Source organism: Diadema antillarum, unplaced genomic scaffold (genome assembly GCF_040938485.1).
Source record: "Diadema antillarum isolate AM-2024a unplaced genomic scaffold, OU_Dant_1.0 seq00001057_RagTag, whole genome shotgun sequence".
NCBI classification, from domain to species: domain Eukaryota; kingdom Metazoa; phylum Echinodermata; class Echinoidea; order Diadematoida; family Diadematidae; genus Diadema; species Diadema antillarum.
Window position 1 is genome coordinate 657,450 of NW_027271885.1, and position 25,787 is coordinate 683,236.

The 25,787-nt window shown below is 38.1% G+C and overlaps 1 protein-coding gene across 1 annotated transcript; it reads right to left on the reverse strand.

Moving 5' to 3' along the window:
* Nucleotides 1-23: 23 nt before the first annotated feature.
* LOC139743199 (uncharacterized) lies at nt 24-24,742 on the reverse strand. The gene is made up of 9 exons (XM_071653698.1): nt 24,643-24,742; nt 11,994-12,281; nt 10,825-10,935; nt 9,390-9,602; nt 3,464-3,610; nt 2,801-2,969; nt 2,014-2,292; nt 1,250-1,378; nt 24-336 (listed from the first exon to the last, which is right to left on the reverse strand). Exons 1-9 carry the CDS (start codon nt 24,740-24,742, stop codon nt 84-86), a joined length of 1,689 nt encoding a protein of 562 aa, XP_071509799.1. The 3' UTR covers nt 24-83.
* Between the last annotated feature and the right edge of the window lie 1,045 nt (nt 24,743-25,787).

Below are 25,787 nucleotides of genomic sequence, written 5' to 3' on the forward strand. Positions count from 1 at the left end.
ATGTATGAACTCATCATCTGATTAAAAAGGAAATACAAAGTAGATAAAAAGTGAGCACACTTTGGGCATTCTATCCCTCATATTTACAGGAAAAAGGGATAAAAATTAAACAAAAATAACAAATTCCAGTTGCGAGAAGACTCACATGTTGGGTCAGAGCACTGGTAGCCAGCCTCACAGATGGTGCAGTTAACCTCATTGAGTCCGCTGTAGTAACCCTGAGGACAGGGGAACTCTGAGCCGTAGATGGTGGGGCAGTAGTAGCCTGGGTTGCACTGACTGCACTGTGTCTGGCCCCCGAGGGAAAACGTTCCAGCCGCACACAGCTCTGATGACCTGCAGGCAGAAAATAAAAAGAAAATTACTCAATCTTAATTTTTACATCCTTTTCAAACCTCATTTGATTCCCCTTACTACCAAAAAGAACAAACACAAGTGACAGATACACTGTGTTCATGTATATCATATATTTCTCAGTAATGCCTCAACATATGACTGCTGTGTGTTTAGGTTCATACATAATACAAAACAATAAACAGGCAAACTCTAGTACATTCATGTCTTGATCATGAACGTAGCCACTTGTCAAATTGCCCAACACCTCCTGGTTTGCAAAATTTACAATTTACAGCCAATGTAAAAGTTTTGGAATATACAGTATTGGGTGTGGATGCTATATGCAAAACATGGCAAGAAGTTAAGACTCAAAATGCATTTCATGGTGTGTACAGCTGTACGTTCAGAAAATATTGAAAAACAAGCAATAAATGGCACACTTATTTAGGAAAACCAGTTGAGAAGTCATGAGTTTCCCTTTCCACTGACAACTTTTACAACTTGTCAAATTAGCATTCAAGTATGACACATGTGTAAAACACTAAATATATACCATGCTTTATGTTTTATTTGTTTTTTAAAGGGGTGGTAATAATCAGTAACAGAAAATGAAACATAAGACATATGAAATAGACCAATTCATATCTTTTTGAAGGATTCCATGTTTTTGTAACAGTATACGGCAGGTATGTTACACAGTAACATTGCCATTGTCAAATTGTCAAAGTTGTCAATTTCATATGCCATGCATGTTCATTTATAGGTCTTGTCCTCGGCAATGTAGACTGTATTTATTGATGGAATAATATTGTTATTCTTAAAGTGTTGTTCTGTTTTTCAATATTTTCTTTTACTGTTTAACAAACTTCAATAAAGAGACAAGGATAGCAAATAAGACACCCAGGCTACTTACGTAGGTGCTTCAGTCTTGCTGTGACAGGCATAGCCGAGGGGGCAGGCAGTGCAGACGGACGCATTGCCCAGGGAATATGAGCCGTCATCACATGGCCTCTGAACAGCATCAACTGGTACAGGGCAATACCTACAACATGGTAGGAGTGAGTCAAAATACCGTGGTCATACATCTCGCCGAAGTAGATCATTCAGAAACATAAATTGGGTCAAAAGGTTCCTGAGCTTTGTATCTTCCTTATCTTTGTCATGTTATCTCTTTTTGCGAACAAAAAGAAGAGTTAAGGCAAATAAAGATTATGGAATTTCTCTCTGTATGAATTTCAAGTAAATATTGAAGTTCAATTAAATACATGACAAGAATACGATAAACAAAGTGATGCTTTTACATAAAATGAGATTTAATTCTCTGTGGTATCATGCACACACATTTCATGAATTTATATAAAAGTAGGGGAACGAAGATTCATTATATTCTGAACACAGATGACGCTAGATGATTGAATACAAAATGCTTGGACACGAGAAAAGATTTTGAACTGAATAACTCTTCTTCAGTGAATGACATATCGTCGCCTACCTAGCAGAAGGGCCCTAGCATGAAATTCCACCCCAAAATCAAATTTTTGTTCATGACACAATTTGAAAAAGATGTGAAAGCTCTTTCATAAAATGTGATCATAATTTTTTGTGATTTTTTACTTATTGAGCCTGCAGACCTCAGGGCCCTTTTCCTAAGCAGGCGATGTATCTTCAATGACTTACATTCCAGCTGGACATGCCGAACACTCCGCCTGCTGACCGGTGGAGTACGTCCCGACCACGCACGGCTCCTGGTAGTCCAAGTCAGTGCTGGGGCAGGCAAAGCCAGGTGGACACACCAGGCAAGCCACACTCCCGCTGGTGCTGTATTCCCCCGCCTCGCAGGCTCGCATGTCGGAACCGTCGGTGTTGGGGCACTCGAACCCGGCCTGGCAGCTGACACAGGTTGTGGCGTTGGTGTAGGAGTAGGTCCCCGGAAAACAATCGATCTCCGAGTTTGATCTGCCCAACAAAAAATGATAAAAATCATAATATTGTGTCATTTAACCCATTACATGGCAAGGCACTTAGCTCATCAAAGCTTTTTTACAAGCATTAGGTACGCAAGAGATCATTAAGCAGAGGGGCAAAAGCTGAGGTGTGAATTTTCTTCAATTTGTGTCCCTTTACGAAATTTGTAAGATAGCAACCGCTGATCTATAATTTAACAAACATGTCTAAAAAAAAGGGAACCATGGGACTCGAACCTGTCATCTACTGCTTTCCGGGCAGCGACACTACCTCACACCTCAAGTATTAAGTAATTGCTTAAAAATTTCCTGGTTTTAAGTTAGCAGACATATGCCTCATTCAAATATATGCCTCAGTCCAACAGAAATGTCTCAGCAACATAGTAGGGAGTGGGGGATTAGGTAATCTCTATTCATGGACAATTAGTTTCCACACTTCTGCCCTAATCAGCAAAAAAAGCACCCCAGTGTGTGGGCCAATCGGTCTCTTGCATACTTACGTTGTGTCTGTGCAGTACTTTCCAGATGTACACGGCGTGCACTCGGTGGCCTTTCCCGTGGCGTACCACCCGGGGGCGCACTCCTCCTTACCAGCCGATGTCTTATCCGGGCAGGCATAACCCGGAGGACAGTCTGTGCAGGTCGTTGACCCCGCCTGGCTGTACTGGCCTGGATATGGTAAAGAAAGAACAAGGATCTTTCTGGGTTAAACACTGGTACGGCGTTTGTTACCTTGGGTGCCCTCTTTAAGCTATATGTGCTCAGAGTGCCGATTGGCAGAGGAAATCCTATAGCCTTAATTAAACAGTGTCCAAAGTCCCTGGAAGAGAAAGCGTTAATTAAAATTCCACAATACTCCCAGCTGGACCCTGTCACTAACCATCATTACCTCAGTCTTCATTGTCTGGTTCCTACTCATACACCTGTGTCAAGATGGGCCTTTTTGAAAGTACAAACCCAGCCAGGATTTGAACCCTAAACCTTCCATTTCAGGCCAGCACCCTGGATTATGGTGTCAGTATGCCTTAATTTGTCAAACTAAGGTGTGATGAGCATGTTCTGAATATGTCCCCCTCTCTGGTCCACCTCTAATGTCATACGTTTTACAGGGAGTAAGGTCGGAAATATCAAAACAGGATGAGGAACATCATTTCATTTCTCACCATTATCACAGGGTTGAGGCGCTTGGGTCGCATCAGCACACGAGTACCCTGCATCACATTGTCGGCAGTAGGTGCTCAGAGGAGCGTCGGCGTACCAGCCACTGTTACAAGCTACTGGGGCTGCATTTGTGACGTTACACTGAAAACCTGCAAAGAATTTTTGTTTTACAGAGGAAATGATTGAAAGCATAGCTTCATCAAGTTAAACTCATGAATCAATCCACCAACATAACACAAATACATGAAAAATGCAAACAAGTATATGGGTCAGAATTTTGAACGATGTACAATTGAGCCAAAACAAGGCAAAATTTAAAAAGTAGGAAATTCTCCAAATCATTCATCTTACCTGAAAGAGTATAAGTCAAGCTTTAATATGAACCCAATTATACTAGGATTTTCCCAGAGGAACAAGTTTTTATTCACCGCTGAAGTTTACCATGTCCAGAGCAGCGAACGTCCGTGAGGAATAGTACTGCACATACATTTCAATACCATTTAACATAGTTTCCAAAGATCTGATTCAGTTCAAAATCCTAACGAAATATCTTACGGGACATGAGTACGTGATTGCAGAATATCAAGCTTGTACTCTTAACCTGTACGTAATGGTAGACAATTGATGATTTAACTAAATTCGTCATTTCTGTGGAAATATTGCTCTTCCGCTAAACACTTTCTTAACTTTACGCGCATTTTACAGAAACTCAATATTTTCACCTCTTATTTCACTATCCCGTACTTTAGTCCTCACTCCCAAATAATAATATACCTTTTTAAGATGTATCTCATCTGGGCAGTCTCTATAACCCAACAAACATAGCATAGTTTTCATCACGGAGGTTCGCATGTAGCTCACGGACGTTCGGAACAAACAAGATATTGAACAATGCAGCTCTCTTGAGTTGGAAACGCATTCTACTCACAACAAACAGCAATTTCATGTCGAGAACAAACTCCTCTGCAAAATCCTGAATAGATATTACCAATTCTCAATTATATAAGCTTGTTTATTTTCTCATACTGAGGAATCAAAGAAAACAATTTTTCCATCTCTCGTAAATGAACGTACAAACGTACGTGTAATCTCAGTGACGTAGTCCATCCTTGAGAACGATTATATTTATCAAAATTTCGTTATCATGAAGTAAATATTCAGGTCCTAAACTTGTTATATAAAGTCTACAATGCAAAATTTGCTTTTTATATAACGAACATGGTCACAGCTAAAATTATGACAAAGAATTAATATAGAAAAACAACAGAAATGTGCTAAGTTATAGAAATACGAAGTTTAGCTGGGGAGGGCAAACGAACTCGTTAGGAAGAAATCCCTCTGTGTTTGCTCCTTGTGTTACACACTGTTACTGAGGAGAATTTGTGTTATTATATTAGTCAGAAATGATAATAGGTTCGATACTGCGAAGTTTCGTCATAACAAGACACAATAAGTCCATATAACTTGGATGGATGTTTGTGACTTCGACATTATACAATATGGTTTGTTATAACAAACCTTTTGTAGCGCGTCATTTCAGAGGCTCGTTAGTCATACAGTTTGTCAATACGAAAATTGATAGAGTTCGTATAATTATGAAGCTTTTTTTATTCGATAAATGATAGGAATCTCCGAAGGTTAATCGAAAGGCTTATTAATTGGAACATGAAAAATTATGTTCACTTATCCAAATGTGTAGAAACAAGTTAACAACTAAAATCGTCCAATTTCAAAACCTCATAATAACCGTTTTCACCTAAACGATTATCAGGCCCATTCCACTTTTAGAAGAACGGACCTAAAAATAATGATCCTTAATATCTATTTTTCGAAGAACATTTCTAATAACAAACCTCCTGAATTAACTACATTTTTTTTTTTCATTTTGGAATAACAAACCTTTGGAATCTTTGGAAGAGCGAACGTATCAAAGTGCAACCTTAAACCTATTCTTAATCATTACTTTTTTTTTACATGTGTTTTCAAAGTAAGCACAAAAGCACAAACAAATTGACGATCTCTCTGCCTCTTAAATGTAAAATGAAAAAAAAAAATCTTGGAAAAAATTACAAATGAATATTGCTTTTCACTGATGAGTATAAAACAGCACCATGTGATGATAAGCGGAGGATTTGTGTTTTCATCAGACAATAATTGTATACTGCATGATTTTTGTTCGCTTGTGACGGAATTTCGATGAATAAAACACATAAACAAATAAACAACAACTTCTCCAGAGGAATTTGGTATAACGGGAGTGCACTGGCAATTCTTTTCTCTGTGTGTTGGAGCTCGATCCCTTCTCTGTTTCTCAGTCATTTTCATTCAACTGCTTCCACGTCCTTTTGAAACTTTTCCGTTTCTTATTCAACACATGCTCATTACAGACTTCTTCCGTCATTATCCTGAATGTGATTGCATAGCACATTTCGTATTTGTTTTGGTGTGTTTTGTTTTGTTTTTGTTTTCTGTTTGGTCGCAGCATGTACAGGCTATTGAGGGAATGAGAGAAAAATCGTCATGAAGGGAAAAATAAGAATGAATTAAGGCATTTAATATCATGAAAATTACAGCGAACGTCCGTTATGGAGACCAAAACTGGATGTGTTCTGTTTGAGACGGCAGCTACCATACTCAAAAGATAAACACTTAGAGCACCTCTCACTAAAAAGTGGCACTGATCTTCTTTCTCCTATCTAATCCATTGACTTATTCAACCAACGAACATCCGTGAAAAAAACGTTTTCCGTTTGTTAGTTCAGGTAAATTGAGTGCTGAACGCCATTCACTTTCGGGTATGAGCGGCTCCGTGATTTGGTAATATTTTCAACTAACATTAATCTTATGTGCAGTGATATATTTGTAATTGTTAGAAATTTCCTTTCTCGGACAGAACGTCCGTGAGCGAAACTTTCAGAACCTGTAACAGTACAAATTGTCTCCAGAACCTCATTAGAAAGAAATTTAAACGCACAGAAATTACAGGTTACGCAAAATTCCATTTTCCTATAACTTTGTTTTAAGTGTTTAGCTGTTTTTTGTATAATTAGAGGGAAAACAAGCGTAAAATTGTGAGTAAATTTTCAATTGTTTGTTCATCATGATGACATAACGCCTTAAAAATTCTGAAACTACTGCTCTAAACTCGCTGTTTACTTTGTAAAACTTTATTTGTCGCTATTCGAGCCAAAAGTTTTAAAGAATACAGGACACTTTCGGGACAAGTTATCCCTATCGGAGGGGTTGCATACGTCACGGACGTTCTCTGGAATTATCACGGACGTTCGTTCTGCTACTAGGGTCATGTTCCAGGACGGATAACTAATCGGCAGAGAGTACCTAGCCTTCCTAACTCTTTCAAAAAATTGAAAAGGTATTATCAATGCAAATTATAAGAAATTTGACATCCTTACAACATATGTATTGCTCAGAGGGGGATCAGGAGGTGAATTTTCAGAGAAAATATTAATTATTTGCTTGGTTTTTGATGAATTTCATGGTCCAAAAACTGCGGACGAACCTGAGCCCGCTCCAAAAATGGCATGCAGCTCCTCGGCTAGAGAGCCAAAGGTAAAATGCACCTTCGCCATCAAAGCAAGATGGTGTCCCACTCGAAAACGTTTTAATCAACACGGACGTTCTTTTTTTCTTGGAGGTTCGTCAAAAAATATAATTTCGGTTCCTATTTGACAAAGGATGGACAGAAACTCAAAACAAACATATTATCGTGTTGCTAGATCTTAGTTGATTACGACTCAGAACAATATCGCCAATAACGTTTCATGGGCTACGATCTTTATTAGAAAATAGCGGAAGCACGTCCGTGACGAAGACTGAGTATAATTTTGCATAAAAGAATATTACGTCCCATGTACAGCCAGCAGACGTACAATTTTTGCAGGATATGTTCATTAGGTGGAACACCAAATTTTCGTATACGTTACAGTTGGGACGACAAAGTAGAATTTGCAGCAGCGATAGAAATAAAAGCATGACGGACGTTCGTCTGTTTAGGACTTTGATATTTTAATTGTTCTCTGTAATTTTATACGTGCTCATAAAGTTCTTATAATTTTGTGGTACATACCCATGATATGTCAGATCCAGAACATGGTCAGATATTAGATGCCACGTACCATTAAAAATGCACATCATTAGTTTGAAAAACAAAAATTATTGTGAAAATAGCGTTTTTACCGTATTTTTACGCTTTAAGTCCTTGTGAAATGAAAAATATCAGGCAAAAGTCAACCAAACCATATATTTCCTGAAAGGAAATTTACCAATCTTTGAGATGACATGAAAAAATCTGGTTTCTTAGATCATCCTGGCGTGTTCTAAGGGAAAGAATGTCATAAGGTACGAAAATTGGCAATTGTACATCGTTCAAAATTCTCACCCATATACAACGACGAATGCCTTAACAAATAGCATTCACAACATTATGAAAATAGCATATTGTTGACGCAGAAACACACTCTAATGAGAACATGCAAGATACAAACTGCATCCACAGTAACATTATATGTTTCTATTCTCAAGTCACACAAAACATGATTAATTGTGATTAATTCCAAGATTTTTGCACATGTCTTTGAACTCAGAAATTTATTAAACATAGTGCCATGAAGCAGTGAAAGAAAATTTAAAGGCAGCTGATCGTCATCCCTAATGGTACGTAAACTCCGAACGACCGAAGTTTGTGCATGCAGTTGCGCAATGCCAGACTCGGTGCTATACCCATAAACGTGTGGGACAATGCTGCCACTGAGACATGTGTGTCTGTGTGCGTGTGTGTGTACGCATCATGCACAAACACTGTCCCCACGAGCTGATTGGATGATTGGAGGAGAGAGGCCAGAAGACACGTGGCTCTTTTGGCCTCTCTTCATGCGCATGCGCACTGAGAGTGTGCGTCCATTCGGAAGCTCTCGTGGCTCGCTCGGACAGCCATTTTGGGTTAGGAGATTAGCACAGAGAGCTCTCTTGTATCCTAGCGTTTGGTCACTGACCCATTGAGCCAGCGCTATTCTCATTCGGGGTCACTACATTTGATACAGAATGGGGGAGGCAGCGTGTTGCGTTCGTCTCCGTGCCGCACAAACCACTCGCCACGATTGAGTGCCTTTAAAGTCCTTCATGCATTGGGCTTCTCATGACCACTTAATTGCCAAGAATCGATAACATAAGGGCTTACAAAAACTACCATAATCATGAAGAGATTATAAAAAAACACATATGAAAACACAAACAAGCAGGCAATAAAAAATTGTAACACATGATCATAGTACAGTATTTCCTCATCCATTCTGTATGTCTAAATGGAAGCAGTTCTTTCTGCAGGTTAATAAAGCTAGACATTTTCTATGAAATTGATAAGCCCAAAACACATACCAACCCTAGTGTTCTTGCATATAACCTTAAAGCAAACAAAGGCATTTAACATATTTATTTTGACTGTAATGAGGGACGTAATGCAAATCCTTCACTTAAAGTTGGTTCTCTAATAGACAAGCTCTGACTTTTGGCGGAGCTTAGGGTCATAGCATATCGGTTAGAATCAACACGGCTCCAGGATCTGAACCATGATCCTGAATGATAAAGCAGTCAATATTTGTTTTATACTTGAAACAATACTAACTACGAGCAAGTGATCACTAATCATAGTTACTCTTATGCTGTGCACAGTGACTAACACACACGGATCAATTGTGTGCATGTGTGAAGGGGGATGTCTTGTTCACACTTGTAATCAAGCTTTAAAATATTTGTATTGTGAACAACCAATTTCAAGCACTTCACGGTCCATGACACCTCTTTGTCTTTCACATCACTCAAAATTTTCCTGCCTCTTGTAATTGGCCAATCAGAGGGCAAGAGTCTAAAAGTAAGGTGGGTGTGAGTCAAAAATCTGAAGACAAACTGTACCTGCAGGGCAAGGGGAGCAGGAGCTAGCCTGCCCGAGGGAGTAGTAGCCCGACGTACACTCCTGGGCAACGGTGGAGGTGCACTGGTAGCCCGGAGGACACTCCAGGCAGCTGGTGGCATTAGCTTCGGAGTAGTAGCCCTCGCGGCAAGCCGTCTGTGAACCCGCCAGTGGGGTGCAGTAGTAGCCCGCGGAGCAGGAGTAGCAGTTCACATCTGAAAGAATTCAAGTTGCAAAAACCATAGGTTTACTTGATGTGTGTGGAAGAGGGCAAACACATGATGTCATCTCTGATTATCAGAACATTCTGAGTGTAACGACCACCTGTCCACAGAGACCTCAAATTTGGATGCCAATTGCAGCTTTCTATTAAAGTAGAATCAGTTTGGATTATGTCACTTTAAAGGGACTGTACAGAAACCACTCTATGAAATGTTAAAGAGCATACAATTCTAAAGAGAATCAAATGTTTATTTGATGAAAATTGGTTTTGAAATGACTGAGATATCTAAAACAAAGGTAAAACAAAGAGATCCTAATAGAAGTCGTGGCCTGTCAATTTTATTAGGATCGCTTTTTTGGACATCTCAGCCATTTCAAGCCCAATTCTCATCAAATAAAAGATAAATCCTTCTTGAAATTACCTGCTCTTTCATATTTCATAAGAGATTTCTCATTATCTCACAAAAACAAAAAATGTTACAAACCTGAATCTTCACCTCAACCAGTACTGTTCAGTCCCTTTAAGACCACTTTTCTATTATGGCCACTTTTGTCTATTTTCCCTGGGCAGTCTTTAGAACCAAAGGAAGTCAAAAATGTATGCATCATTACAAAGTGCTGAATATTGGGTGCAGCTTACTCTGTATCTACGGCAATGAAGGGCAATTTGCCAGTCAGTTCCAATAAAACCTCAAAGCGAGAATTCTTTAATTTGAAGGAATCATCTGATATGCCAATGGAAAACCCTGGCAAGTCACAGCCAAGTCACTGGACATGAAAAGGGTTAACCACTGAGCTAAGATGAATGCCAGCGATACCATGGCAACAAGCAGCAGGTGCCTCTGTAATTATTAATGAGTTTCCCATTAACCCATTGAAGACTAGTCCTGAGTACACTCGGACAGGTGTCTATGGGAAATGCATGCTATAGCACAGTCAGTCTGTCTCCAACAGGTTAAGAAATAACTGTGGGATTTGTCGAAGATACCTATAGTGAGGAGATATACAGAGGGTCTATTTCACAACTGGCAAGCTACATTGTATATTGACGGAAAGTCCACTGTCTCTGTACATTTGAGTGTGTGTGTATGACAAGTGTTTTTGCCTTAGCCAAGAGCTAAAATGGCAGCTTGGTGGGGCCTGTGAAATGTCTATAAAAGTTTCAGAGTCCTCATAGGTTGCAAACAGGTTAATGTTGTCTTCAACTATACCCACCTCCTATGGGGCTATACTGGCCGGGCTCACACTGTGAGGCTGATGAGTTGGTACAGCTGTGACCTGCTGGGCACTGGGTGCAGTCGGTGGTGCTCCCAGTCGAGTAGGTTCCTAGGATGATGGAACAAAAGAACAGACAGACAAACTATCACCATGACTGTCTAAGATGAGGGAGGGTGTGTATCCACAGAGTTTGATTTCATTTTATTTGATTTTATAAACAAAACATCAATGATCACATGAGCTCACAATCAAAATTAGAAATAAATATGAAGACTTATGGTAGCAAGTTCTATAAGTTGTTTTGTGTTTGGAATCTACACTTTACATGACCCAGTGGTCATAAATGACTAAAAAGAACAAATTACCAGAAAGGCTCAATGTCTTTCAGTAAAAGTCCTTAAAAAAGGATTAGGCAACTAGGATAAAAGGCCTGCAGCTGCCGCAGGACTTGAACCAGGGACCTTGTGATTGAGAGTCTGCAGCCTTAACCATTGAGCCACAATGGCTCCATAGAGAGTCAGATATTGATTCATCATTTGCTCTTGACCGTCACACTGATTTGTAGTCTCCAATTTCTCTATGGGGTTCATTAACACCTTAAAATCAATGCAACAAATGAAATGCAATCACTCTAAAAGACTTTCTTTAAAGGGATTTTATTCATCTTCATTTTTGTGAAGTTCTATCAGTGAGCTCTTGTGAAAGTTTCACATTTAAACTTGCCCTCAAAGTCAGAAAAGCATGTCTTGTAATCAGGACGCGACATTTCCTCTTTTTTTTGTGGAGGCCAGTTTAGGGACAATGAAATTTCTTAATGTGACATTTTGGTCGACCGACAAGAAGAGATAATGTAGTGGCCTGAAATAATAGCAAATATGACAATCCATCTTGAATCTTAGTTGCCCCACAATCCACCAAAAGACACTTTTTTTTTCTAATTTGGTGACCTGACATCAATTTTTAGTGGCCCAGGGCCACCAATTAGGGCCATCTAATTGAACTACTGCCACACTAAAGTCTCCCCATATTTATTCCAGGTACATATGAAATCATGTTCCTGTTATTCATGGAACATATTACACCTTGAGAAAAGAAATTTTCATTCTCTGCAAATGAGTATAAATCTAAGAGTGCTACAAAAAATCAAGTACATGTAGGGGTAATACCTGGGGGGCAGTCCTCAATGGTACTGGTGGTAGGGCACCTACTACCAGCGGGGCAGCTCAGACACACCCCACCCCCTAGGAGGGCATACTCCCCGCTGACACAGTCTGTAGGGTCTTGGGTGGGGTCTGTGCACGCCTTGCCCGCCGGGCAGGGGACACAGTCCGTCTGGGCACCGTTGGTGATCTCATTGTAGCCGCAACGGGTGCAGTTGTCCGAACCAAGGGGGGCGATGTAACCCTTAGAGCAGGCAACAGGTGTCTGGGAGGGGTCAGTGCAGGAGTGACCCTCTGGACAAGGGATACAGGCTGAAGCAGCAGCACCACTGGAAAAAAAAAATAGATAAATAAATCCACAAATAAAGACAAGAAATTACGCACTTATCTGCATATAAAACACAAACCTCAATAACAACTAATGACCATTCAATAAAAGTTGTTAGAATTCACATATTTCGCAGACCTGGGACATATTACACGTATGTACGTCTCTTATTCTATGCATAAAACCTCATTGTAAAAATGTACACGTACAATATCATATTATTTCAAAGTTAACTGTAGACAATATCAGTAAAATAAAAATGCCATGATAGCACAAAAGCATTTAAATCAATGACCATTAACGAGGACGATTAATCATATTTACATGTATTTCATAAGTTGGAATTCATCAATACTATGCTGTCGAAATTTAGTAAACTCAATTCACTTTTACATTTTTTTTTCAAACTTCAAAAGATGATCATGATGGCCCCAAGTTATTAGCACATGTTGCAATTATCATACTTACAGGAAAATAGGGCAAATCTAACTACATGAAAGTTGGGAGCATGCATGTGAAATATGAATACAAAAAATGACATGTTTCATGTTTCATTTTACAAGCCCCAGGCTCAACACTAATTTTTTTTTTCTCTGTGGGCACTATCAGGACACAAGATCTTCAAGTATGAAATTTTGTCAGCAGACCAAAAAAGAAAAGTAGTTGCCCAAAACGAAATAAAATATGATTTTTTTTTTTTAGATGCCCGATTGGTTCACCAAAAGCTACACCGTAATAGCCTTTTTGAAAATTTGATGGCCTAACATCAACTTTTGGTTGCCCGACATCAATTTCAGTGGCCCTGGACCACTGGGCCACCTACAATTGTATACTGCCAAGCCCTGCAAGTCTCGCAGTGTACAAAATAACCACATGCCTACATAATACTTGTTGAACTACATGTAATAATGGTACATCATAATGGCACAGAGTTCAGCAAACCAACATTTCCTCCTGTAGTGAAAACACTAAACAGCTACAACAGGAATAATATTCACAAAGTACAGACATGCAAGGATATCGAAGTGCATAACTTGACATCGAAGTACCTTGACAATGTACAGTACATCAGTACTGATTGTTGCTTGCAAATAAAATGGGTCTTGATCATGATCAACATTATTTCCCCCTATTAGAAGTTGTATCTATCACAGTTTTGACTTTTATCCAGTCTATTACAGCTCAGAAAAGAATGGGAGAATCAATCAAAAAACAAAAACATTTTTATGACAAACAAACTTCGTGTAGATTGCATGAAAATTTGTCCAGCTCATAAACATTAGATTCTAAGGTACACTACTATTAAAGCACAAAGAACAATCCACAAAGAAAAAAAAACTCCATCCATGGAATTATAACAGTACTTGCATGATGTGAATTATCTTCTGCTACGCAGCTATTGCAAAAAGCGTGTTTAAAAACATTGTCTCCCCCCCCCCCCCCTTCTCTCTTTCTGGTGGCTTCAATACAATGCTTGACTGCCCTCGACTTCAATTGGGAATTTGCGATTACGCACCAGCGGTCTGACCACACAATAGCCCAGTGTGGCCTCTCTATAACTACCATTAAACTGTTGATCAGTGCACACATTCCCACACAATGGAGTGCTGCCTAGGCTACTGAAAATAATGAAGCACCCTGTTTGCTTGCATCACAAGAAACTTAAATCAAACCATTTGATGAATGGGCTGGGCAAAGTTGCACCCTACTAAAAAGTACATGGCTTTAGTAAAGAAACTTGAAAGAAGAGCATATAAATCAACTACATTAAACATATCACAGGAAGTACACTATACTACATTATATTTTGATTTTTCATTGACAAATAGCTACACATTGTATGCAAGATGGGAGGTTGGAACATTGTTGCATGAACTCTCTTTAAGCTCATTTAACTCCATTGTACCATACTAGTTGCAATAAATTGTATGTGAATAAATATTCACTGGCTAACCACGATTTGAACGAACAAAAACAACATCAAAAAGTTCCTCAAACCTTATAAATCACATTTTCATATCTTTTATGGTTTTTCACAGATTATTATTTGCTGTCAAATCATGGCATATTGAAGCAAAACAGGCAGATTTTTCCATCAAACTTAAACTTACAGGCTGGGGCCAATCATTGGAAATTCATGGAAGGTTGCAATGATTACATTCAACTTCATAAACAGCAGCCAAGAACCAACTTCTCATTTGTGGCTATTGAAGCAGTTACTAAGGTAACCACGACTGCTATAACTTCCAGTCACTGCAAACACCTAACATGCAGAATGGGTCCCATATCCTAATTATCCTCTGAAGCGAAATCAGTTCACATAAAACTGTACATGTACACACAAAAATCCCACATCCCCATGGTTTCTCCACTGAATCTGATACAATGTAATACTGTAAAAGTGGAAATTTTCGCTGTGTTAAAATTTTCACGCATTTCGCGCAACCAGAAGCTACCGCGAAAATAAAAGCACTCAAATATTTTTGTTTGCCATATGTTCCTGTAGCGGATGTCTTGATGCCGCGGAATTAAAAACACGCGAAACTCTTCTTACCGGGCCAAGTGTGAAAAATTAGTCGCGTGAAAATATCCACTTTTACAGTGGACTGAATGACAGTTCACCCAAAAGAGAAATCAATTTTGACAAAACAAGATTTAAGCAAACAAGAATATAATTTGAGCACATACATGTACAAGTGTACTCACACAACAAAACTTACGAAGAAAAAAAAATACATAGGTTTGTTTAAAAAATCATAGTCACTGTGAATTGCTGAACAATGGCTCTAATGAAATTACTATAAAAAAAAAAAATGGCCATCTTTCATTAAGTGACTTTCTAGCCCTCTACACTCATCCCCAGGAAAAGATGGCTTAAAATATAATCGTATACTAACAGTGTCCCTCTTCACCAAGGTGTATAGGTCCAACAGCTGGCAACATCAGGGTAATAATATTTGAGCTGATCCTGCAGGTACTCTACAGCAGCATCAATACTGAACAGGCTACTTGTAGGTTCTATAGCCACATGAAAATATTTTTACTTTCTATCATCAAATGGAATATATGTACTGTCTGCATAAAACTGCTGCAGTACAGATGTATTTCACTTGCTGTAAATACACTGTACATCTCACTAATTTTTCCTTTTCCAAGTATCAACAGTTAAACATTTCCTTACAAAACTGCTCTACAGTAAAACGTCTTCTAAAAGAGTTCAAAATTCATCTTCCACCATTTGGAATTTGCTAGCAATATATCAAAAGGGTCTACAAAAAAAAAAAAAAAAAATCATGTCTGGCTGATGTGATTTGCCAGGATAATGATTTGTTTTGGAGTATTTTGAGATCAAAGCTTTAGTAAAATGTCACAACTTTTCATTAGATTTATTTTGTATTTTAAAAGTTTCTTCAGGCACTTCGCATTCAAAAACTGGTCCTTTTGAAGAAAGTCTTTTTTTTTTGTTCTTTTTTCTCTCAAAGATTCTTAAAGGGAAGCAGTCCTGAGATTTTCACTGTACTGATAATTAAGAAGAGTAAAAAATATTAACTTTCACCAATTTATACGCTTGGACATCAAAAATTGTCTCCGTACGCGATTTTTGAAAAATAATTCCTGCAAGCGATCGTGAAAGAGCTGGCAAAAAGATGCTACGTAGTGCATGCCCTACTCACCAAGTTGACAGCCGTGCCTCTAAAACCAATTTAAGTGTTCAAATGATTAGTTGCAATTTCATCTTATAATGTGAAAGTTTGTGGTTTTATAATTTCAAACAAAATATTTCAAGCGTAGATATATATAATTTACGAAAAATTAATATTGTAAACATAAATTTATATGTATTTTTAAACCAAATATACCATGAACTTGACATCAAATAGGCACGGTCGTTTTCTAGCTTCCGTCCGTGTTGCATACTTCTTAGCGTAGAAACCACTCTCGCGCGCAAATCCTTACCATACCAATACACAGTACACTCGATCGACTCCGTCCAGTCGATTTTGGCATTCAAACCGAAGATAACCTGTGCATGAGAGAGTCGAATTCTTCAAAGAAAATATTGTTTGTATCTCAATATTTCTGTAAGTAGTCAGATAATCGCCTTTCCTCGAAAAAAAAAAAATATGACGTGAGCCGGGAAGGGTAAACACAGGGGGTCGTAGGGATATGATTTCGCTCCACTTTGCCATGCACAGGCTTTCAAGCGGGATAATGTAAAAAAGTAGGAATAAAGTAGGAAGAGAATCTCTAAAAAAGTAGGAAAAAGTAGGACATGAGAGGGAAAAAGTAGGACATTTGAGAAAAAAAAGTAGGAATAAATCAGGACATGTGCAGACTTTTTGGAGTAGTTTTCGTCGAGACTCACCAGAATCCTTGATGTCACATGTAAATCTTAATTTGTACTCACAACCCTGCTGCCTCAGCCTCACTTTTGCTCCTGGGAGAACCTAAAAAATACAACAAAGGCAGACATTCCTTAGAACAATGTCAGGAAACAAACAGAAATGCATGTTCAATCGTACAGGCAATATGAATCTTGATCACTTACTACAATACTTGCATAGAAAAGACATCATTCTGTGATTGACAAGAACACCTACCATATATGTGACCCTGCATTGCAACACCAACAAAAGTCGCTAGACATGGATTTTTAGTTAACAGCAGATTCTGAAAGAGCAAACTTTAAGCTTCAAAATGATGTATGACTCAATTCAACTGGACTCTCCTAACCTATCCTAATATTGGAATGAAAGCACACACTCTGGAAAATGTGAACTGAGTATAGGGGCTCTGAAGTATAGCATCTATTCAAGCACTTTATCTTTATCAAGCAGTGCTAGCTCTGCAATGAATGGAACAAGTAACAGGATGTTAACCGATGGAGCAACAACAATGCAGAGATTAACAGATTAATCTGTGCATGCTTTATTAACACATTCTCTAGATGATCAATGCCAACTTTCAAAGTAGTAGCATCATCCTTTCTAAAGTTATTGGAGTTGAAAGTTAAGAGTATGGACAGGTTTTTTTTTTCAATGAAATGAAAAGAGGACTCTATGAGAAACACCTAATCACACTATTCTGCCAAAAAGTTGTTTTATGATCCCAAACTTTAGTATAATATAGAAGAAGACTTGCTCTTTTAGAAAATATGAAACACTCAAGATTGGCTGGGTTGGCCCGTATTACCTATTTTCAGTCCTAACATAAAATCAGTATGTGCGACTTATTGTCGGTTGGTTTTGTGATGCACGGTCACATAATCTTATCATCCCACAAAATATATCTTAAACATTCCATGATGTGTAAGTTATACACTAATGCCAAAGGTACGCTATACACTTCCATAATTGAAAGATGACATCTTTTATCTACATTCATTTGAATGTTTTGAAGTTGTGAAGATATGTGTTTCATTTCAAAATGTGAAAAAAAGAGTGGAAATAAGGATATTTGACAAAAGCAATCGAAAACAAAAATGACACTTTTATCTCCATTCATTTGAAGTTGTGAAGATATGTTTCATTTTTAAGTGTGAAGAAGACTGGAAATAAGGATGTTTGACAAAGCTATTCAAGTGATGCTCAAGACAAGGTTAGTATGCTTTCAAGTTCCAGCTGAATGACCGTAAGATAAGCAATAGACTAACTTTCTAAGAGACCTTCAATTTCAAATACATGTAAGCACGTAACCTGTATTCAAACATTTTAAAATAACAGGAGAATTTAAACAACTTATATGTAGCGGTCAGTATTAGTCTCTGAAAGCATGTGTTATCATAATTTCTGGCAAGACATGCATGAGGAATGGGTTGTCTCATGACAGTGAGGCCTTACGAAGTAAAATTATACCTACCAATGCATCAACATCTTTATTTTGCAAATCCTGGCCCACTACAAATCTACACACTCAAATACTGTGAGTTTATGTCACAGTGTCCATCACTGAATTTCCAGAGATATAGATTACCTTGGTATTATCATGTGATATAGATGGAAACATAAGGCAAGCTCAATTTGAAACACTTTAACCAACAGAACACAAAACATCCAAGGAGAGAGAGAGAAAAAAACAAACAAACAAACAAATACTTTACATTTCAGTATCAATCAGGGAAATGTAGTATTGTCACATGTAGAGTAACAGAAGACTAATATAACCAAATGACTCCACTTTACAAAATGTAAGGAGCATATATGCACATCTGTTTTTGGTTCCTTATTGTCTGTGGTCTTACTGACTTTATAGGCAGCAAAAATGACTATTTTTGATAATTTTCTGTAGATAACAAAAATAAATCAGTTTTCATTTCTATGGTGTTCTGTAGATGCTAGATTCCATGTATTCTTGAATGAACTTACATTTGTTAATCTAGAAAGAATGGTAGAAACTTATCATTCTATACTTTCCAGTGACTTCTTACTGTTTGCAATTCTTGCCAAATTCACCGCAGATAGTTAATAATTCTTTACATTCAACTTCATTTCAGCTCATCATGAACCTTTTTGTTGAATATACATACAACTTTTTGATCTTTTCAGGAAGTTTCTCCATTTTGCAATATTATTCCAGGCACTTTTAAGCTCATTCAATATTCTTGAAATCAAATTTCTTCATATAATTTTGAGAATATCATATCCTTCAGCCTTTGAAATTTTACAAGGCTAAGGTTCTGCTTTTTATTCTCCAGATATTTTGCTGGCTCAGTATTTCAGCTTGTCAATTTTATAAACTACTCTTTACAAGATCTGCGGAATAAACGGTGACTGTCATTATCATTTAAGTCCTTGCTACAGTAGCTTCTCTGATTTCTCAGAAAATTCCAATTAACAAACTTTTTTGGCCATTTACGCAAATACACACTAGATGATCTGTATTCATATATTTACCATGCAGTTCTCATCCCCCTCCCTTAAATACAGTGTATTTGTGCCCTTTCAATTTTGATATTCTCCATTGTTTTTTTTTTTTTTTTGGTTTTGTTTTTTTTGTTCCATTAATTTTTCTGCAAGTTGTATCCTCCAAACTTAACTGTTCTTGGCGATTCAAATTCAACATTCACACACTTGCTATTATTTGTAGAATTAACATTCATTAGCTTTCCTGATTGTTTGAGGTTTTTTCAGGTATGCTTTAGATGGCTTTTCTCTCTATATTTCTGATAGTTCTGTGTCTTCAGGAAATGGACTTCAACGTCTCATGGTTTCAACTTCAATCGCTTTAAACAATGCTGAAATATTGTTTTTGTGTTTGTTTTCCATGAAGTTCCTCCATTTCCTGCTTTCTTCTAAGTTCTTCGAGGTAATGTATGTCTTACATGTGATACAATTCAACCTCTTCAACAATACTTGTAAGATGTAAAAAGCCATCAAGTTTAAGATTGTCCATGAAGAAGCTTCTGCTCTCCTATTAGTCTTTATCTTTCAAGATGGCTGAGTAATTACTGTTGTTCTCATTCCTTGTTCACAATTTGTGGGATCTGTTAAATACACATTTCTCCCTGTTCATCTGATTTTTCAGCAACTACGGTAACTTTCCTCAACTACTTAACTTCAGGTGAATCAAGCAAGATTTCTAGTAGTCGTAAATCTACCATCTGTCCCTGATTCAAATGGATATCACAAGTCATGTCTCATGTTAAAGCTCGTAAGTCTTCAGAGTTTTGACTTTTGACAAATTTGGCAACTTACATTTTCTTTTCTTGAACTCTTACCAAAAGATCAAACTGATGTCACCAGAGTGCTTTTGACTTAGCCTCAGTAATATGCAAGTTTCATGCAAATGGGTCCCTATCAATTCATGCTTTCTTGGGCACTACTCATCCTCACATCAACCAGATCTAGCTCCTGTGGTGAAAAACTTACTTTCAATTAAGTTTGTCATTGTTAATTATTATCAAAACATATAGTATTGAAGGATTTCAGGCAAAGGGAATCTGAAGGTGTTGTTTCTTTTTTTAATATGACCTTTACGATTTACGTGGTAAATCATATTTTAGCAAAGGAAATTTCTGGTTTCTGAGGATTTGCATGCCAGCACATGCATGAGACATAATATGCTTGAACGCTACATCAATTAAAACTGGCTGTAGGTGGCATTTTTTCCCACAGTTGTATTCTTTGGAAGTCACATGTCAAATTCTACCTTTAAGTATATGGCAAGCTTACCTGGTAATTTTGTGCAATGATGAGAGCTGGTAAAGCACTGCTCCAAGTCCTAGGCTGCAACAGTATCAGTGGTATCATTCACAAAAAGGTCTTCACAGGAGCAAAAGCTGAGGCTGGCAGCAGTCTTGTGGTTGATTGGTTTGTGTTATCCCTCTTTCATGTTGACGATAGAGGCTCTTCCCATCGGTAAGAATCTGCAACTAGAGTCTACTCATCATTTCTGAATATCAACTATTCAAGTAGCCATGCACATTTTTTTTTGCGGGGTTTTTCACCAAAAAAGTAGGAAAAAGTAGGAAAAAGTAGGATTTTGAGCAAAAAAGTAGGAAAAGTAGGACAAGCAGTAAAAAAGTAGGAAAAAGTAGGAAAAGTAGGATCACTTGAAAGCCTGCATGCATGTCCAGTCGGCACTGGCAGCAGCTAGCTAGCTCAGTGGCACTGTACTGCAGTCCAACCCCGGCTGCAGGCCCACGGTAAATTAAACATAGCTAGCCACTTTCCTTACCTCTCTACGCTTTTTTCCCTCGGTTTTCTTCGAAGTCGATGCTCGAGGTATTTCTGTTTTATAACTGATGTGGGGGAGCAAATGGTCAGGATTGCATCTGGTTTCAGGAGTTTTCTCGGTTTATAACCGAGGGCCACAGCCTGCCGGTCCACGTAAAAACATCGCTTCACAAATTGTCCACGCACAGGTAGGTCACAACACGATTTCGAGATTTTGTAGGCCCTAAGTTTCTTATGTTCGGCATCGTTGTACCGATATTTCCCAGCCACACAGCTCACCTTTCACGATACTTTTGTTGGTCTGGGACGGAACAAAGGATATTCCTGGGAAATTTTCTGCACGATTCGAGCAAAACTACTGATGTAAGATAGCCTGACCAGACGACGCTGAATGCATGCGATCGCCCCTGTAGTGTACTAGCAGGCCTGTGTAGAATCGTTTCTACCTACAAATATGTACACTCTGTACGTACTATATATAGAACATGCATGAGCGGCGACAGGTAGGGCTGCAGCTGCGCTTGAGACTGGAAAAGTGCGAAGGGCAAACCGCGTACGGGGTGCGTACGCGTATCTACCGTAGATCTATCATCTAGTTGTACCGTCCACACGTGCGAATATAATACACAATACATACACACACACACAAACACACACACACACACACACACACAACGTAGAAACAATGTCAAATACGAGTCGGAGTAGCCACCGACGTCTTCATGCATCCGGGTAAACTAGGGAGCGTACGGATAACGAGCAGAACACGGCTGGGAAGAGTTGTGCATCGACGACGTATGACTCTCCGCCAAGACTTGCTCATTAGCATATTCACCATGCAGAGTCACACTTTTTCAACCAAAATGTACGAGCTTATTTGGTGATTTTAAAGTTTGTTTTTGGTGAAAGTAGTTCATTGGAGGTACCAACAACAACATATTTTTTTAAATTTCGTGAGGACTGTGTCCCTTTAAACCAAAAGCAGCCTTTCAGTCACTGCTGAGTTGAGTTCAGTTCATTCGCTATTAATGCATTCAACATTTCATATCCTACATTTGATAAATGTTGTGACAGTCCAATCATAGTTATATCACTGCACTCAATTTGCTAAATTGCACCTAACCAGACGAGCTTTTGATATCCACCTACTACATAATCATCAAATATACCTTGTACACATTCAATGATAGAGTCTGCCAAAACAGACTAATCCTGCAGCAATGAGTGGCAATAAACTCATCAAATACTGTGATCTACAGTTTGTATAATGCTAGTCTCTGAGCCATACTCTGTTAAAAACCATTTAGAGACTATTAAATGTCTGCTTCATAACCTGAACTCATATCAGTATGGAGAATGGATACAAACACCTTTATAGACACATGATAATTTATGAGCCTTTTTAAATGCTCAATCTTAATAATTATAGTTACCATGACAACTTCCATAATCTCTTAAAATCTGATGCTGCCTGGTGAATCAGACTACGACACATCCAATACTCTAAGGCTGGGCGACAGCTATCCGTCACTGTAAATTAATTGCATTGTCTATTAATGAGGTTAGCTTGCTCAGCTTTCGCACAGCCACGAGAAAAAAAAATGCAATATTCAGTGGCTTGATCAATTCTTTTTTGAAATAATGGAATAAGCCAATATGATGGGAAAAGTGTTGTATCTGCAAACACTGTACCAGTATTGTCAGGGATTTCGATCAAATATTTACCAATGTCTGGACTGCATGTACGTACAGCAGTAGTTGGCACATAGTCAAATAAAAAATAAAAGTGTGACAACACAAAATGAATCAAGTACAGACAGGAAAAAATGTTCTTAGTATCAAGAAAACTCCACACAATTGGTACTGCAAATATTGTACATCCATCATAAAACTGTGAATTTAATCCATCCCCTCTCCAGAAGTAAGCATTGAATTCTAAGAAATCAGTTTCAAAAGGGTATTGGGCAAATTACTGTATGTTAAAAACTATTGCAAAAGAATAAATATTTTTAAGAGGCAAAACCGGCTGTTATTTTTGTTGTAGATATGTGAACAAAGAGATTGCAATCAGTCATCAGAAAACCTTGTGAATCTGTGTATTTAACCAAGACAATGTTCTGCTTTTAATTTTTTTTTTAATATTAGCAACAAATTGCTGGTTTAAATTAGAAACTGAAAACACTGAATAATGTGTACTTTGGATTATCCCAACCTTGTTTGATAACACTGAAGATGAGAACGTCTTTGTTATTGATGGGTAATACGAGTCTAAAAAAAGGACTCACCTCCAAACACATACAACAAGGTATACGGATACAAATGTTCTCAACCCTTCAAACAACACATAATGTTCTCTAGTTCCCTTTCCACGATACTTATTGACCATACCTGTTTGAGGTTTCAATCAAATGCTTTAAAAAAAAAAACGACTACAACTTCGAACCGACCATTAGCAATTTGACAGAAGGTCGACCAACTACATCTACATAATGGTAACCATGGGAACACAACGCTCATGTGGAAGAGAGGTATAATGTGAATTTCACTTCCTTTATTCCGAATACAATCGCATGGGTTGGTGGATAATAACAATGACGAGGTACAGGGTAGGTATAGTACGCCTGCACGCACACAGCTAATTTGTTCCCACTGGGACAAAAGTTGATTGTGAATAACAATGGTTGGCAATTTTTATTAGCATTAGTTCGTTGAGGATCATAGCAATTGATGGGGTATCTCCTTTCTAGCATACCTACATGTACATGTAGGCTTCACAATACAGTCCAATATACATTTTGTACAAACACATGAGTTTAGCAATATCATTTGAGTGTTACATACACTCACGAAGATGCATGTCATTATCTTACACGAGTATGTATTCAAGATTTCTTAAACAAATACTTGTCGGGCTATACTTCTGATGATATCTACATACAAAAGTAATAACAGATAAATATTACATGTATCTTCAGTCAGCCAGAAAGAGGTCAGTACTGTAAACGCGGAATTTTTTGCAGTAGATTAATTTTCGCGTATTTCACGCTTCTTTTGGCTAGTGCTAATTCTATAACTCGAAAAGATATCTTCTCAATTTTGTCCCCACATTTTGAATGGGTTGACAATTGCACAGCACAAATTCAAGAGCCTGCTAATATGTTTTTTGTGCGCTCAGCACAGAAAAAAAAAAAACACCTCACATTTCTATCAAGACTGCTGTTTGAAAGACTATTGCCCAAGGTCACAAACCTATCTTACCTTACCAGCCATTTATACTTTGTCAAAGTTGAAACACTCTTCAACCATCTAATACAGTAACTGTCCAATAATCTAAAATGACAACCATGATGATAATAATGATAATAAAAGTAGCAAGTGATACAAATTAGATAATTATGATAAATAATAATAATGATAATAACAACAACAACAATAATAATGATATTCATATCAATAATAGCATAAGAATGATGAAGATAACAAAAACTTATCATTGTTAATTACAATCACCAATGTTATTGTCATCATTTCATCACAAATTCTGTGCCTTCATTCTAGAGGAAAAAATGAAGAAACAATGAAGAAACCTCTCCTCAATCAGACGTATTCCTGTACATGATGCTTTTTTAAAAAAATGAACAGTGGTTCTCACCTGTAGTATCCCTGGCTACAGGAGGAGCAAGAGCCATCCCCCAGGCGGCTGATGTAGCCCGCCCCGCACTCCTGGGTGCTGTTCCGGTCCGGGCAGGCATACCCCGCGGGGCACTCCTGGCAATCGATTTGGCCCTCGCCATTGGAGTAGTACCCCTCCTCGCACAGCACGGGGTCCTGGTATGCGGAGGGACACTTGTGGCCGATGGGGCACAGGTTACAGGTGTCACTCCCATTGTAAGAATACTGGCCTGTGGAGAGGTGAAAAAACATTCATGGTATAGAAAGATTATATTAACATTATCATCCATCCTTTGCACACTTCATTGATATTGTCCCTTCCTCATTCACTTAACATGTAGACACAAACTGAAAAGAAATAAACCACACTTATCTTTCTTCAGAGCATCAAAGTGTGGACAAACAATGCCAAACAAACAAAAACAAAAACACACACACACACACACATGCACAGACACAACAATGAAAAAGGTTAAGGTTTAAAAGGCCACCATCAAAAGAATTTATAACCAGGCTGGGTTGAGTTTTTTTCCTCTCTTAGAGATTCTCTTTTAATTTTCCTTTTTCATTTGGAAGTTTCCTTTGCATTAACAAGTAGTACTGTATAAAATTGTAATATTTAGGTTGTTTGTCTTCACTGATTTGTTTTTCTTTGTTATGTTATATTGTTTCGTCTGTTCTTTTAAATGAAATAGATACATGTACCAAAACAAAATGCAACCTTTTCTGGTGTGATCATCATAATGATACAAAACAGTAGAAGCTTAAAATAACATTGATGTCAAGGCAATGCGATTGATTACGAATTGGAAACTAGTCAGCGATGGACATTTCAGTACGGCACCATATTGCAAGCGAATTGTTGGCGCATGCACGAGCGGGATCTCATATCATGCCATAGGGAGAATTACGAATTAAAATAGCTCCATTTTGTGAAAACTCTTGACATTCATCCTCACCTTGACCGCATTCTATGGGCTCTGAGAGACCGTCGGTGGGACAGGCAAAGCCGGCTGGACACCACTCACAGAATTCAGCAGCATCCCGACTGTAGGTACCCGCAGCACAGTCCTGAAATTATTAAAGAAGCCTCTCTCATCTTGATAACATTCACATCAACACTAC